We start from the raw sequence: 17449 nt of genomic DNA on the forward strand, positions 1-17449 counted from the left end.
TTCCGTATTTTTAACTACTCTTTTTTTATGATTGACAGTACTGACACCTACTGGAAGTGATTTTCGAAGGGGTGTTTGGTTGTGTTTTCATTTCTAGGAAAATAGGACTTACGATGGGTCCCGGACTCCAATACCAAATAATAATATATATAAAAAAAAAAAAAAAAAAAAAAACCTTTGGATGGCTTATTAAAGATCAATGATCTATGCCTAGAGTGTTGCAAGATCACTGCTCTAGAAAGCTGTATAGGCAACAAGGAGAGTGGATCTGCTGCAAAGCGGAGCCTCCAGCGGTCTGGAGGAGGCTTGTAGTTGTGGCACTATTTCGGATTCCCAACCGATTTTGGCACTAGTTAAATGGGGTAAATTAGCAGACCTTGAATCAACTATAATATCATCAATAGGGTGTCCCTCAATTTAATAGTAATTAGTTTATACAGCAAAGATCATCACTTTGTAGCTATTCATAAACAGTAACCATTCATAGCTTCACAATGTATCTGATATCCTTTGTCATCCCAAGCAATAACAAACTTTGAAACAAAGGCAAAAAGATGCAGATCAAGTGTCAATAACCTACAAAAAGTACATCCTCATGACAAGTTTTTTTCCCCATATCTAAGCCAGTCACCCATTCAAAACTGAATAAGCTGCAAGTTCAAAAAATAATCATAGAAAAGTGGCACAGGGAATAGAACTACTCCGCCAAAAGGCCTCCAGAATTCAAGGTACAATGGATATTTCAAAATCATGCTTTTATTTTCTTATACTGCTTTATTTCTTGAATTATACCATCAGTAAGTGCATCAACATCATAGTTCTTCCCGAAAAACTTCAGGAAATCCATGTTAGGATCCATCAAGTACCTGCAAAATGTTACCATAAAAAACATCAGAACATGGTTCATATGAGTATATAATCCAATTCTTGTAATCTTTTGCTAGGAATGAGAATTTCAACAAGGTCATTCAAGTTGAGCCAGACATCTCTCTTGAACATATGTTCAAGTTGACCTAGAACATATGCTGAAATAATTTATCCACTTCATGTTTTTCAAGGGATCATGTAGATAAACTGATATTCAGAAGAACTGAAATTATTCTCTAACTCCATCTACTTTTATTTCCAACTCTATCCAAGAAAAAGATGTACACTAGGAAGAAAATTTCAGTGTCCTAAGGCTCATGATAATCATCAGCAAAGGATCTCTGCAACAAAATTAAGGAGAAAAGGATAGCAGGTAAAAAGAATAGCTCATTTTTATCATGATTAGAGAGATGTAGTATAGACAAACACCAATTGCCAATCAATTTGAAAAGAAAATTTCCTATCACAATAAAGCAATATCTGATAATTGGATTAACTGTTGCAAAGAGAAGGTACCCATTGTCTGCAATTTGTACATTTACTAACATCAATGAAAACGAAAATGACTCATGTCCAGAGCAGGGATGACACCGATAGCATATAAATATTTATTAATTTGAGTCATGTTATCAAAATAAAGGCTATACATACATGATTATTGAGTGATCAACGAGGTAGTCCGAGCCTTCCTCTTCTGTCTTCATATAGTAGACTCGAAAAGCACGAGCAGCTTTCTTTATCTCATCCGGGTTACCAGTTAGTCCAACCAAATTTGGGTGAAATTCTGGGACATTCATACAGATATAAAAAGAACAAGTTGAGAGACATAAAAGCATCATATGCAACTATTTATAAATCATGCATCTTGAGTATGCAATTCCAATCTTAAGCACCTTTAACATATTCGCGAACTTGCTCAACAGTGTCTCTTTCAGGATCAACTGAGATGAATACTGGTACAATTTCAATCCCTGCTTTTTCCTCTGCAAGCATAAATTTAAAAAAAAAATTAAAAAAAAAAGAAAAAGAAAAAGAAAAGAAAGATGCCATCACGAAACCATCAAGATAACAACACATTTTCAAGTGAAGGATAATGAAATAATGGAACCTCCACTTCACCATCAGGAAGTGTTGGCGTTTAATGACCTTATATTTGACAGATTGTTCTGTCACGAGAACTTGATGAGTAAACCTTATTCAAGCTTTAAAAAAGGAAAAAAAGATCATTTCTAAAGCTGTCACTAGTCCCAAATGCCTTCATACCAGAATTCCATGTACGACAATCAAGGTTTAAACTGCTGTCGGATGACAAAGGGTGTGGGTAACAGGCCATAAATCATTTTCTCTTTCTTCTTTTGGATCACACAACTCCACCAAATAGTAGGAATACACATGTTTTAAACCTCAACTCCCCTAATTTAAATGATGTTTGATAAAGCAAATAGTTTTTACTAATTTTTTGGGCACACAACTCCCTCAAATTATATATACAGATACATTCTTTGTGTTTGTTTTGAATTGTTCGCCGAGAATAATACATTACTGCTTTTACAACGATAAAAGCATTAATAACATAGTTAGAAATCTTCTTCTTTTAATGAAATAAATTGGAATTTGTAATACCTATATGATGATTCAAGAAATGCAAAATTGCATTTTCCCATCAAAACTTGATTTCTCATTTTCAAGCAAAGTAGATTTTGGTTAGAAAGAATGAAAGATTGTATATTTCACCTAATCAGGATAGACACATCATGCTCTACATGTGGCCTCAATGGAAAATTTTCAGATCTCCAATCCATTTAACATGAAACAATTAGCAACTTACTTATTTTATCAACTGCATCAGCAAGCTTTTGTAGCCCATCTGGGCATATATCAGGACAGTGCGTGAAGCCAAAATATACCACCGTCCAGTTTCCCAAAAAATCTCTATCAGTCACTGCATTCCCATTATGGTTGATAAGATTGAATGAACCACCAATGGCTGCTTTCCCCGCAGATGGTCCCTGTTTTACTGCATTTGAAGAAGTATTTATTTCTGCAGCAATAAAACTTCAATCAGCGCAAGGTCAAATAATGAAAATATTAACAACTCTTAAAAGTATAGGATAGTCACACACATTGTAGAGTGTAAGAGACCAAGAGGCAGTCAATAGAATAGGCTATGGATCAAGAATGCGCAATTCAACACCACAATTTGGAGTTTTACTAATTTCTAATGACTTTTTGTTCAGCTTACCAGTTGAAAACATGATTCACTGTAGCTGATGTATTTTAAAAAGTTGCGGTCAAAAGAGTTTTATTTTCTATTTTTGCACTTGAGGCCTGCACTCTCATCTATATTAGAGGACATTAATGCAAAATGGGGAACTACATGTTAGGCAAATAAGACTTGAAGGAAATAAGCATGTTAATATGAAATCACTTAAACATTGATTCCATGAATTATACTTTAATGATTAATTACATTTTCATTATTCAACTTTCCAGGCCACACCAGATGTATATGTATTGAGGCCAACAAAAGGCCTTGAGCTGAATTGAAAAACAATATTTGCCAGATGAATGCAACTACAATCCCAATCAACCCAAGCCAAATTCTGTAACTTCCAACAAAGCATATAAATAATAAAACCAGAAATAAGCTTTTGATTGGATCATCAAGAGCCCTAATTTAAGCTTCCAACTACTGCATACAAGGCAGAAGAAGAATATTTGCAAAAGTTCTGTTCAAGATTTCCAGTATAACAGTAGTACAATTCGAAATTTATTCTTCCACATCAATCCAAACTACAAATCTCTAATCACCTTGGTGACAGAATGCGACAAAGTTTCACCCATTAAAAATTTGTGGTCCCTCAACACAATAATCGCCCTAGGAGACCTGTAACTTATTAATTGTATTGTGACAAATTATGGTGAAAAAAATAATACATGAACAAGTTCGAACAACAGGTTGAGCTGAATACACAAAATTAATTAATGATAATAACTGCACAACTACTAGTCTTTTAGTGAAGAATGAAGGGAATGTACCCAAGCAGGTTACTAATTCATAGAAAATTACTAAAAAAAAGTCCATTACATGATTATCAGGTCTACAGTTCAACTTACAAGTATCCTACAGTCCTACTCACCATAGTAATCTACCTTCAATATGCCGTTTCTTCTCCCTGTCGTAGTAGAAGATTAGTCCTGCTCCAGTGGCAACCAGCAAAAGAAAGCTCAACCATGAAACAGGCTGCAAAAGGAAAATTAATCCATTTCATTTATTTATTGGACAAGTAAAGAGTATTGGATTACAAATTACAAGTCAGTTTAAAAAAATCTATTATATTAAATTCATCGCAGCAGTCACATTATACAACTAACAAGAAACGCAGGACAAAGGATGATTCTGACATACTAAGTTACTAACATATGTACAAATAAACATACAGGTTCAAACAAATAAGCAATAGCCAAGATGAGTAAAATCTAACTATAATCCATTTTTGGATGCATTTATCATGCACCTAATCATCCATAATCTAATTGTGTTACGCTTATCACCATTTTTATCGTGCACTCAACAACCCGTACCATCTCTCTCGCTACTTCGTTTTGCAAATGCATCGCATATATATATATATGTTGGAAATGGTTAATTTTTTCCTAAGTTAGGTTTATTTTTAGGTGGGCCCCGAGTGTCGATTAACTCGGGTTAAAGTGGTAACGCGTTCTATGCCGCGTTGTGATTCACGTGGTATATTTGGTTGCTCAAAACCATTACCGAGTGAATGGGAAATTGAAGCCAAAGTGTGCTCCATGAAAATGGAGTTTTGGTGGAAATTCCTTAAGGTTGTAAATTGGCTTGTCCCACATTGATTTGGTGGGAGGTTTTGAAAGGGTTTATAAGGCTTAGGGTGAGATACTTGGGGTGTGCCCCAAGGGGTACCCAAGTGTTTTAGAGGGAGAGGTTATGGGCAAAATGGGCTAGACTCATTGGACCCAAAAATCACCACACACGCGCGCGCGCGCCGCCGCCGCCGTCCGTCCGGTCGGTCGGGCGGGCTGGGCTGGGCTGGGCTTGGGCGCGGGTGCGTGGTGTGTGGTTTAAAATCCATAATTCAAATTAAATTGGTTTGGATTTTTTGTTCATCCAAACAGGGCCCTTCCCGGTTTCAAACAGAAATAACCTGTTTTGGAAATAGTGCACACCCAAACAGGGCCCTTCCCGGTTTCAAACAGAAATAAACTGTTTTGGAATTAATGCACACCCAAACAGGGCCCTTCCCGTTTTGCTATCTGTTTGAATTCAAATCCAACAGGTATCATACCTGTTCAATTCAAAACCAAGAGTTACATACCTGTTTAATTCAAAATGAAGAGCCACCTTCACATCTATAAATAGGACCACCCTCATTTGATGTTTGCATTCAGAAATTTCGTATTTCACTTCTGTTTTCTATTCTTCATCTTGCTGCATTTTATTTTCAAAAGAAAGAGTGTAAACACTAAGTGTGTTCGTAAGGCAAACAATTAGTAGTGCTGCTATTGTTTGTGGAAGATCATTTCATCCTGGGAGATAGACGTCCGAATTCTGAAAGCACCGTGGAGAGGACGAATCTGTCTTAAGGAGACAGTGTTAAACACTGGACTTGATCACAAAAATAATTCGAAGAAATTAAATCAAGTAAGTTATTTAATTACTTTCAGTGTTATTTTTATTTGTTTATTTATTCAGATTTTAATTTTGTTTTTGTAACAAAATAAAATCTGTTTTGTTTTTATTTATTTATTTTTTATTTCGAGTTTGATTTTTGTAATCAAACATATTCTCTCCTTTTCTCTATTTCTTTTATTCTTGTTGTTGTTTTGTACACAACAGAATTAAATCTTTGTAAATACAGTGAAGATTGACCAACAATCTTAAGACAGATTCCTTTTTGGGTATCTTCATTGTATTTAATTTTCTGTGTTTTCAAATTAATATTCTGGTTGGAAAAACAAATAGTGATTTATGCTATTTGACAGATAGTAGTAATATACTGTCTCTTTTCTTTGACAACTACTAGTAGTACGATACTGGTGTCATTAACAATTCAGAATATTATTTGGTATTACAGAAAATTCTTGTGATATTTTATTTTTCTAGTTTTTGTAACAAGGAAAATAAAATTATTTTGTTGTTATAATTATTTTCTGGTTTTAGTAACTAGAAAATTAATTTGTGTTTTAATATTTTCTGATTTTTGTAATCAGAGATTATGGCTACTGCAACTGAAACTGCATCTGGCAGTGATACTCCTATTGTTACACCTACATCGGTCCCTATCCAGAACCATGTTCATGTACCAATCAATCATGGAGAAAAACCGGAAAAATTTAATGGTACCGAGTTTAAGAGATGGCAGCAGAAGATGCTGTTCTATCTTACAACTCTTAATTTGGCCCGGTTTCTCCATGAAGAGGCTCCAGCACTTAAAGAGGGTGAAAGTGATCGGCAAGTTGTTGCCGCTGTAGATGCTTGGAAACATTCAGATTTCCTGTGCAGAAACTACATCCTAAATGGCCTTGACAATATGCTGTATAATGTATACAGTCCTCTGAAAACAGCAAAAGAATTGTGGGATTCTTTGGAGAAGAAATACAAGACAGAAGATGCCGGCACGAAGAAATTTGTCGTCGGTAAATTTCTGGACTTTGTTATGGTAGACTCCCAAACGGTAATATCTCAAGTTCAAAGTTTTCAAATAATTTTGCATGATATTCATTCAGAAGGTATGTCTCTTAGCGAGTCATTCCAAGTCGCAGCTTTAGTGGAAAAGTTACCACCGGCTTGGAAAGATTTCAAAAATTATTTAAAACATAAACGCAAAGAGATGACTATGGATGAATTGATTGTAAGGTTAAGAATTGAAGAAGATAACCGAAAGGCTGAAAAGAGGAATGGGAAAAATCCCATTGAGTCCAAGGCAAATGTGGTTGAACAAGTTCATAAACCACATAACAAAAAGAGAAAGTTTACTGGAGATGGTCCTAAACAAGGCGATAGTAGTAAGAAGTTCAAAGGAAAATGCTATAACTGTGGCAAAACTGGACATCGAGCTTCTGACTGCCGCCGCCCTAAAAAGAATCATGGAAGTACAAGTAAGAAGACCACCAATCAGGCCAATGTAACAGAATTGGATTACATCTCTGACGGAGTGAATGACATCAACCTCTCTGCTGTGGTGTCTGAGGCTAACTTGGTTGGAAATCCCAAAGAGTGGTGGGTTGACACTGGAGCAACTCGTCACATATGTGCGGACAAGAAGATGTTCACTACCTACAATGAGGCTGCAAATGGTGAACAACTTTTCATGGGAAATTCTTCTACTTCTGCTGTGGCTGGACAAGGGAAAGTAATCTTGAAGATGACATCAGGGAAAGAACTGACCCTCAACAACGTACTACATGTACCTGACATCCGGAAGAATTTAGTTTCTGGGTCTTTGTTAAGTAAAAATGGTTTTAGGCTTGTATTTGAGTCTGATAAGTTTGTATTAACAAAGAGTGGTATGTATGTTGGTAAGGGATACATGAGTGATGGTCTCTTTAAGTTAAATGTAATGACAGTTGTACCGAAAGTTGCTATGAATAAGAATAACACATCTTTTGTTTATATTCTTGAGTCAAATTTATGGCATGGTAGATTAGGACATGTGAATTTTGATGCTTTGCGTAGATTAATTGGTTTAGATTATATACCAAAGTTTGAAATTAATCCTAATCATAAATGTGAAATTTGTGTAGAAGCGAAACTAACTAAGGCTCCATTTAAATCGGTTGAAAGAAAAACCGAACCTCTAGAATTAATTCACACTGATGTATGTGATTTAAAGTTTATTCAAACTAGAGGTGGCAAAAAGTATTTTATAACATTTATCGATGATTGCACAAGATATTGTTATGTTTATTTACTTAGAAGTAAAGATGAAGCCTTAGAAATGTTTAAACTCTACAAAACAGAAGTTGAAAATCAACTTGGTAAAACCATTAAAATGGTTAGAAGTGATAGGGGTGGTGAATATGATGCACCATTAAATGAATTTTGTGCACAACATGGCATTATTCACCAAACTACAGCCCCTTATTCTCCACAGCAAAATGGAATTGCTGAAAGGAAGAATAGAACTCTAAAAGAAATGATGAATGCCATGTTACTAAGTTCAGGCTTACCACAGAACTTGTGGGGGGAAGCAATATTGTCTGCTAATTATGTTCTTAATAGAATACCCCACAAGAAAACCAAAAGCATTCCTTATGAATTGTGGAAAGGTCGACCACCTTCCTACAAATACTTAAAAGTGTGGGGGTGTTTGGCAAAAGTTGAAGTACCTGTTCCTAAAAAGACTAAGATTGGACCAAAAACAATAGACTGTGTGTTTATTGGTTATGCTCAGAATAGTAGTGCATATCGGTTTCTGACTTATAAATCAGATATACCTGATATAAATGTGAACACTATTATAGAGTCAAGGAATGCTGTGTTTTTTGAACATGTCTTTCCTTACAAGAAAGGACAGGAATTAAGTTCACAGAAAAGAACTTATGATTGTACACAAAGTCAAGAGACTAATGACAATCAAACACAAGAGACTAGTAATAGTCTCGACCAACAGGATTTAACTAATGATGAACCAAGACGAAGTAAGAGAGCAAGAACATCAAAATCCTTTGGTCCAGATTTTCTGACATACTTGTTAGAAAATGAACCTCAAAGCTTTAAGGCAGCAATGACAGGTCCTGAAGCACCTTTGTGGAAAGAGGCTGTTAATAATGAAATTGAATCCATTATGCAGAATCATACTTGGGAATTGGTGGATCTTCCACCAGGTTCTAAACCTCTTGGATATAAATGGATATTCAAGAGAAAAATGAAAACAGATGGTTCAATTGACAAGTATAAAGCAAGACTTGTTGTTAAAGGTTACAGACAAAAGGAAGGTCTGGACTATTTTGACACATATTCCCCTGTGACAAGAATAACATCCATTCGCATGCTTATTGCTATAGCAGCGTTGTTTAATTTAGAAATACATCAAATGGATGTTAAGACAGCTTTCTTAAACGGTGATCTAAATGAAGAGATCTATATGGAACAACCCGAAGGGTTTGTAGTATCAGGGCAAGAAAAGAAAGTTTGTCGACTTGTAAAATCCCTTTATGGATTAAAACAAGCACCTAAGCAATGGCATGAAATATTTGATCATGCAATGCTTACTAATGGGTTTAAGATAAACGAATGTGACAAATGCGTCTATGTTAAAAACACTGACCAAGGATATGTCATAGTTTGTCTTTATGTGGATGACATGCTTATCATTGGAAGCAGTCAAAACATGATCAAATCAACTAAGCAGATGCTTAACAAGAGATTTGATATGAAAGATATGGGGGTCGCAGATGTTATATTAGGAATGAAAATTACTAAAACATCTGACGGATATGCATTATCTCAATCTCATTATATTGAGAAAATTCTTGATAAATTTATCAAGGATGATTTGAATTTAGCTAGAACACCTGTAGACATCAGTCTTTATTTATCGAAAAATAAAGGTGATGCAGTGTCTCAGTTAAAATACTCCCAAATCATTGGAAGCCTAATGTACCTAATGAATTGTACTCGTCCTGATATAGCTTATGCTATAAGTAAATTGAGTAGGTACACTAGTAACCCTGGAGAAGACCATTGGAAAGCGATCATTCGAGTTCTTAGATATCTAAGATTTACTCATGATCAAGGTTTGAACTTTACTCGATATCCAGCAGTACTCGAAGGTTATTGTGATGCCAATTGGATATCAGATACTAAAGATTCAAAATCCACTAGTGGATATGTTTTTACTCTAGGAGGCGCTGCTGTTTCTTGGAAGTCCACGAAACAAACTTGCATCGCACGATCCACAATGGAATCCGAGTTTATTGCTTTAGACAAAGCAGGTGAAGAAGCAGAATGGCTTCGTCACTTCTTAGAAGACATTCCAATGTGGCCAAAACCTGTGCCAGCTATTTGCATTCATTGTGATAGTCAATCTGCAATAGGCAGGGCACAGAATCACATGTATAACGGTCAGTCACGACATATACGTCGTCGACATAATACCGTAAGGCAATTGTTGTCAAACGGAATAATCTCAATAGATTATATAAAATCTAAAGAGAATATTGCGGATCCGTTAACAAAAGGTTTGACAAAAGAGCTAGTGTATAGTTCATCAAAGGGGATGGGATTAAAGCCTATTACATAAGAGTCGTCATAATGGTAACCCTACTTATATGACTGGAGATCCCAAGAACTAAGTTCAAAGGGACAACTAAGTTATGTATGGCTCGCCAGAAATCACCAAGGGATTAAAATTCCTACCCATTCCTATGGTGAGAGTGATATCTGCAACATATGTTGTCTGCAGGGGTATAAGGATAAGCTTTGCTTTTAATGATTACTTATATCTTGATTAAGGCATAAAATCAAGACGAGTATAAAGAGATACTCACAATAAGAATCATCTATATGAGTGTTGAACTGGGGCCGGTTCTATGAGAATGAAGAGGCTAAATTCTCTAGAAACACTTATGAAAACCAGGTGCGTTCAAGGCCAAAATGAACACAACAGTGAGAACCACGATGTGTTAGAAGATATTTTGTGTGAAATCTATTGTCTTGGCTTACACAAACGGCTGAACAATTCAAGGCATCGCGTCCATTGGTTAGCCAGTAAGTCCGATAGGTTATCACTAGGGAAGGTTCAAAGCCGAAAACTACCTATCCTGATGCAAGATATTTTCGACTTATACTCTTTCGTTAACTCTGCATATTGTTGCATTTCCGTTGTCATCAAATTCCATTCATGTGGGGGATTGTTGGAAATGGTTAATTTTTTCCTAAGTTAGGTTTATTTTTAGGTGGGCCCCGAGTGTCGATTAACTCGGGTTAAAGTGGTAACGCGTTCTATGCCGCGTTGTGATTCACGTGGTATATTTGGTTGCTCAAAACCATTACCGAGTGAATGGGAAATTGAAGCCAAAGTGTGCTCCATGAAAATGGAGTTTTGGTGGAAATTCCTTAAGGTTGTAAATTGGCTTGTCCCACATTGATTTGGTGGGAGGTTTTGAAAGGGTTTATAAGGCTTAGGGTGAGATACTTGGGGTGTGCCCCAAGGGGTACCCAAGTGTTTTAGAGGGAGAGGTTATGGGCAAAATGGGCTAGACTCATTGGACCCAAAAATCACCACACACGCGCGCGCGCGCCGCCGCCGCCGTCCGTCCGGTCGGTCGGGCGGGCTGGGCTGGGCTTGGGCGCGGGTGCGTGGTGTGTGGTTGGGTTGGGCTTCTAATCTTTTTGGGCCAAAAACATTTGAATTTAATTTTATTTTTATTAAAATAAAATCCATAATTCAAATTAAATTGGTTTGGATTTTTTGTTCATCCAAACAGGGCCCTTCCCGGTTTCAAACAGAAATAACCTGTTTTGGAAATAGTGCACACCCAAACAGGGCCCTTCCCGGTTTCAAACAGAAATAAACTGTTTTGGAATTAATGCACACCCAAACAGGGCCCTTCCCGTTTTGCTATCTGTTTGAATTCAAATCCAACAGGTATCATACCTGTTCAATTCAAAACCAAGAGTTACATACCTGTTTAATTCAAAATGAAGAGCCACCTTCACATCTATAAATAGGACCACCCTCATTTGATGTTTGCATTCAGAAATTTCGTATTTCACTTCTGTTTTCTATTCTTCATCTTGCTGCATTTTATTTTCAAAAGAAAGAGTGTAAACACTAAGTGTGTTCGTAAGGCAAACAATTAGTAGTGCTGCTATTGTTTGTGGAAGATCATTTCATCCTGGGAGATAGACGTCCGAATTCTGAAAGCACCGTGGAGAGGACGAATCTGTCTTAAGGAGACAGTGTTAAACACTGGACTTGATCACAAAAATAATTCGAAGAAATTAAATCAAGTAAGTTATTTAATTACTTTCAGTGTTATTTTTATTTGTTTATTTATTCAGATTTTAATTTTGTTTTTGTAACAAAATAAAATCTGTTTTGTTTTTATTTATTTATTTTTTATTTCGAGTTTGATTTTTGTAATCAAACATATTCTCTCCTTTTCTCTATTTCTTTTATTCTTGTTGTTGTTTTGTACACAACAGAATTAAATCTTTGTAAATACAGTGAAGATTGACCAACAATATATATATATACACACACACACACAGAGAAATATATATAAGCGTTAAGGAATCGATAGAAATTACCCCTCCGCGAACAGATTTTCCTTGGTCGGCAGTGTGTTGAGATTGATCGGACTCGTCGCCATTTCCAGAGGCACCTTCTGGAGATCCTTTTGTCGGTGAATTCGCCTGATTGACAATCGTAGTAGCAGTACACAGACATCTACGATGATAAATCGCCAAAGATTGCAATCCAAGACTCAGCCGAAATTCCTAGAAATGAAATTAACAACAATTTATTCAACAATACACACACACACACACACATAGAGAGAGAGAGAGAGAGAGAGAGAGAGAGAGAGGACGAACGGATTGGGGGAGAGGAAGAAGACGAGGAGGAGGAGGAGGAGGAGGAGGAGGTCGGTGGAGTGGAGTCTCGAGAGGTCCATGAAAGAGACGGAGACAAGGCTTGGGTGATCTCGGAAGTGTGTAGGAAGTGAGAGAGCGATAAAAGCAGCGAAGGCTTGCGTTTCTTGAGATCGCAGTCGCCATGGACAAAAGGTGTTTGTTCTGTTGTCTATGAGAGAGAGAGAGACTACTATAACAACGACGCACACAGACAGATATCAAAAGAAAGAAACGGCTTTTTTCTTCTCTAAAACCCTATTTATTTTATATAAATTGCGTATGTTTTACGTCTCACGGTGGCATGGGCTCCGTGGCACTACTTCGTTCAAAAACTGTGTTTTTTTTTTTTAAATTTTCGGTTTGGTTAAATTTTTTGAAAATTATTTTTAAAGAGTTCTTTTTCTATTTTTTTATATTTTAATTAGTAATTTTTTTAATTTTTCATAAGAATTTAGATTAAAAAAATATAACTAAATATATATATATATATATATATATATTTGTTACAATATCACTTTCTGAAAAATCAAATAGAACGGCTTTTTTTTTTTGCTTTCAGTAAATATTTTTTAAACTTAATTTAGATATACTTTAAAAATAAAATATACATAAAAAATATTTTTAAAATTTACTAAAATTAAAAAAATATTTAAAAAATTTTGTAAATAATTTTTTATTTTTTATTTCCATGGGTAACATCTTTGCAACTGCAAATTGTTAGTAAAAATTCTGTCAATTTATTGTGTGTTTTGATTATTACCAAAATTTCACACGACGACATTTGCAGTGGTATGACGTTTCAAAAAGTCTAAATAGTCAACTTTTAGATTTCTCACCTTTTAGCCTCCTGGTAGTGGATTTGGGAGATTGCTGTGCAGCAAAATAGATTTATTTTGAATTTTATTTTAATAATTCGAATAGTTTATATTTTAAAATATATCAAGTAAAATATATTTATATTTATAAAAATAAATAATAATTATGATTTAAACTATTAAAATGAATACAAATGTGAATGAATAAATGATATCCAATTAATTTAATTTTTTATAAATATATTCTACTTGATATATTTTAAAATATGAATAGTTCATATTATTAAAATGAACGAACCCGAAATGAGCACATTTTACTACTGTGCGAGCTGCACAACAGTCACCTCAAATCCCTTGACTAGTTCAAAAAATTAAAAAAGACAAAAAAAAAAAAAAAAAAAAGAAGCCAAATTGTCTCCCCTCCCATCCGCATAAGTCCCAAAAAAAATAAAAAACAAAGGAAGAAGACGCACGACAAAAATCAGTACACCAATATTTACAAGATTCAGTTACAAAACATTATGGGAGAGAGATTTCCTGTTATATATTTTTTTTTTTTAAAAAAAAAGAGACAATACAATGATTGAAAGTGTCACCATACATGATAAAATGAATACAAATTATATTACCAAAATTTAGTAATATAATTTTTGCATTGATAAAATTTAGGTATGAAAATAACATATTCACACTCCCCTTTAATCTCTCACCTTTTCTTTTTTTTTTCCCCAATCATCTTCCCTCTCCATGAAAAAATATAAAATTTCAAATAATTGTAGGCACCATCAATCTATCAGTATTCACTCTTAAATAGGGAATGTAATCAGGGGGACGCTTTTACCTAAAATAGGTATCTTCCACAAGGGGGTTCAAATCAAATTTTGCTAATTTTGCACATATGAACTATAACTCATTAACCACAGGTGGTACAAATTGCGTCTTTTTGTAAGAGGAAGCAGAATATAACTTATAAGTATCAAGGCAGCCTCAAGAAAACATTTACACACGGGATTGTGTCTGCATCTCTCCCATAATTACAATATACCAACGCATCATCATCAGAAGAGCAGGTTGATAGCACAGGGAGTAAAAATTCGTACACATCACGATGTTGATCTGTGGTTGCCAGCCAAGTATATATCACTGTTTTTTAAAATCCTGCAGCAAATGCAAGAAATGTGATTAGGCAAAGCTCACGGCAAATGGCAAGCTTACCAACACAGTGATTAATAATAGTTTTCTACCTCAAAATTCCTCGACAAATCCTTCACTTGCTCAGTAAGTTCTCGTTTCGTCTGGGCAGCTGAAACAATTATTCGGAAACAGCATTAGCCTCAGCATAAACACAATGCAGTGCATATTATTGAGTGGAAATGAAAAATAGAAATCATATCAATCAGTACCCTTAATAGAAAGATCTTCAATTCTCTTCGATGTCCTCACTGCGAATCTCTGGAATGCAGGGCTGAGAAACCACAACACAATGAATTTAGCCAACCCCTACTTAGTTGTTTATCCATTGTATCTTGATTATGCTCCACTCTACATGAATTCTTTCACTTCTATGTAACTTCAGATAGAAAAACATTACTGCTTCAATTGGAAGCTAAAAAATAATATGAGAAACAAAACAAGGGAATTGTATAAACCAAGTGGCAGTTCACCATCATATCTGGCAAGATACACAAATGGTTTGTGGTCTGTCACCACCAAAACATTTTTCTCTTCAACATATGAACAAACATTGAAGAATAATGTGAGGCCATGAGACAAATAGAATGATACGAAAACCATTTAAATCATGTGTCTCCCAAACGTCCAATTACAACATAAAAGTTGCAATGGATAGCGAGGGTGCATTGCTTTAGCTTCTTCAATCAGCATCACCAGATTTGAACCAATCAAATAGGTCATATTGAATTGCTCAAGTCCATGAAGCATTGGTTCATTACAAAGGACAGCCTAGTGTACAAGGCTCCCATCCCATCATTATAGGGCTTGGAAATGGTCAAATGTACACAGCCTAAACCTTATATGCAAAGAGGCTGTTTCAATATTTCAAAACCATAACACCCAAGTCACAATGGAGGAACTTTACTTGCCATTGCGCCAAGACATGCCCTTCCAATGAATCAAAAATATAATAAACCATATATGCAGTGAAGAAAAAGAAATTTTCATGTCCTTAGATTCAATAGTGACTACACTAAACTAATTGCTAAGACAATATCAATATTCAATACAATTTGGTCAATTTTCAAATTCCAAACTACTAGAAAAAGAACAAGAACAAGAACAAGAACAAGATCAAGATCAAGAAGAAGAAGAAATAAGCTCCTTAGGTAGTGTTTGGTTTGGGTCACTAGAATTTAGTAGAATAGAATGGCCATTCCATCAAAATGCCTATTAATATTCTTGGTTGACTAACAAAGAATGAAAAATACATTGCAAATGAAAGCATCATTAACTGTTGTAAGGAAATGATCATTCTATAGGGGAGTCTAAGGAATGACCATTTCATTCCATTGCATCTCATGAACCAAAAACATTACAACAATCAATAGAGGTCTATGGAGACATCATAGGCAAACACTTCATTATACACGAACATACAACTTTCTACACAGCCCAAGTACACCCTCAAGCTAAATTACAACACTAGAACAATGGCACTCAATTTTACAACTTAATAGACACTTTATAGACAATTAAGAGAGAGAAAAAAAATCTTGAGTTAAAAGGAAGAAACCGTCGACCCACAAAAATATGGTCAAATTACAATGGGGAAAACATTGGTAATAACAGATAAAAATACATATTTTTTATTATGTGGAATAAGTTTTATAAGAATAACATGTAGCACAAATTTCTTAAACTTTCAAACCTACAAATCAACACATATCAGAACATTTGAAACGTTTTCACTTCAGGGGATAAAGCATATCAGGAACCAAATGATCCAAATGGACAAAACCAAAGTTTCAATTGAACAACAAAATTATAGAATTCAGAAGCAAAAAAATTTATCAGTTTAACAATAAATGTACAGAGATGAGTGAAGGAGTACCTATTTGCAAGACCATTAACAACGACCTCGTTAACCACATAAGATATGACTCTGTGCAAGAAATTCCCTCCCGCCATGATCGTACCTCAGTGTTTCTTCTCACAGGCTAATCAACAAAACACAAATTCAATTTTAGGAATCATAATCAACTAAAGCTGAGAACTTTAATGATTTGATTACGGAGATTGAGAAATTTTTACAAACAATACGAACTTCGAAGCGAAATTATTGAGAAAATTTGCGATTTAAAAATCCATATTACCTGAGAAACAATAGCGAAGCGAAGAACCCTAGTTTTGAGTTTCTCGAAACCCTCGACTATAGACCGGGCTGAGACCGAACCGCATTTTATATGCGGAGTGTAGGCCTAATGTTCGGGAAGATCAACGGTTGAGATTTGTCGGGTCATTTGCCAAGTTTGCGGGTTATTGGGTTATGGGTTGTTAGGTTATGCTTGGACTCTGTTTGTTTGATAGGAAACCTTGAGAGAACGGGGAAAAAATGGAAATATTATCAAGAATTCCTTTCTATTTGATGCAATTTTAGGTCTCGTTTGAAACAGATTATTTTAATATTTTTTTAATTTTTTAGTTAAAATATGAGATAAAAAAATTAATATATTTTTAATGTCTTTTTATTTTTTTTCAAAAAGATATACAAAAAATAAAGAAAAAAATAAAATTTTAATTTTTTTGTATAAATTATTAACTTTTTAATTTTTTTTAATGACTTTAACTCTTAGGATAGTGAATTGCTAAACGAAACCTTAGTAGAGGCAAAAACGACCTATAAATTTTTAACAATTCTTTGTTTATGACAATTAAAAAAATATGAAAATCATGCTTATTATTTGTTTCTCATTTTACTTAACAAAACTAATCTCTATGATTTACCGATTAATGCTTGAGACCTTTAAAATTTGTGACCCTCATGACCCCCTCAATTGATGTGGACAAGACATGTATGTATTTTTTTTTTTATTTTTTCCTCTCTCATAGGTGCATGGGGTCGCGAGGGTTGGATTTTGTGAGGCCTATATCAAAACCTTGATTTACTTATAAATTTTTCAATCATGATTCAAAG

At 34.9% G+C, this 17449-nt stretch overlaps 1 protein-coding gene and 1 non-coding gene across 2 annotated transcripts; both read right to left on the bottom strand.

Annotated features, from left to right (window-relative positions):
• Nucleotides 1-431: 431 nt before the first annotated feature.
• On the bottom strand, nucleotides 432-13705 carry HCC1 (electron transport SCO1/SenC family protein). The gene is made up of 7 exons (XM_028265444.2): nucleotides 12446-13705; nucleotides 12161-12349; nucleotides 4021-4111; nucleotides 2696-2908; nucleotides 1761-1850; nucleotides 1519-1651; nucleotides 432-866 (listed from the first exon to the last, which is right to left on the bottom strand). The coding sequence occupies exons 1-7, from the start codon at nucleotides 12626-12628 to the stop codon at nucleotides 749-751; spliced, it is 1017 nt and encodes a 338-aa protein (XP_028121245.2). The 5' UTR covers nucleotides 12629-13705; the 3' UTR covers nucleotides 432-748.
• Nucleotides 13706-14726: 1021 nt separating this feature from the next.
• Nucleotides 14727-16661, bottom strand: LOC114318524 (uncharacterized). The gene is made up of 3 exons (XR_014341907.1): nucleotides 16629-16661; nucleotides 16367-16472; nucleotides 14727-14869 (listed from the first exon to the last, which is right to left on the bottom strand). It is a non-coding gene; the product is annotated as an uncharacterized LOC114318524 (transcript).
• Between the last annotated feature and the right edge of the window lie 788 nt (nucleotides 16662-17449).

This window comes from Camellia sinensis, chromosome 10 (assembly GCF_055761805.1).
Source record: "Camellia sinensis isolate YWXY chromosome 10, ASM5576180v1, whole genome shotgun sequence".
In the NCBI taxonomy this organism is placed as follows: domain Eukaryota; kingdom Viridiplantae; phylum Streptophyta; class Magnoliopsida; order Ericales; family Theaceae; genus Camellia; species Camellia sinensis.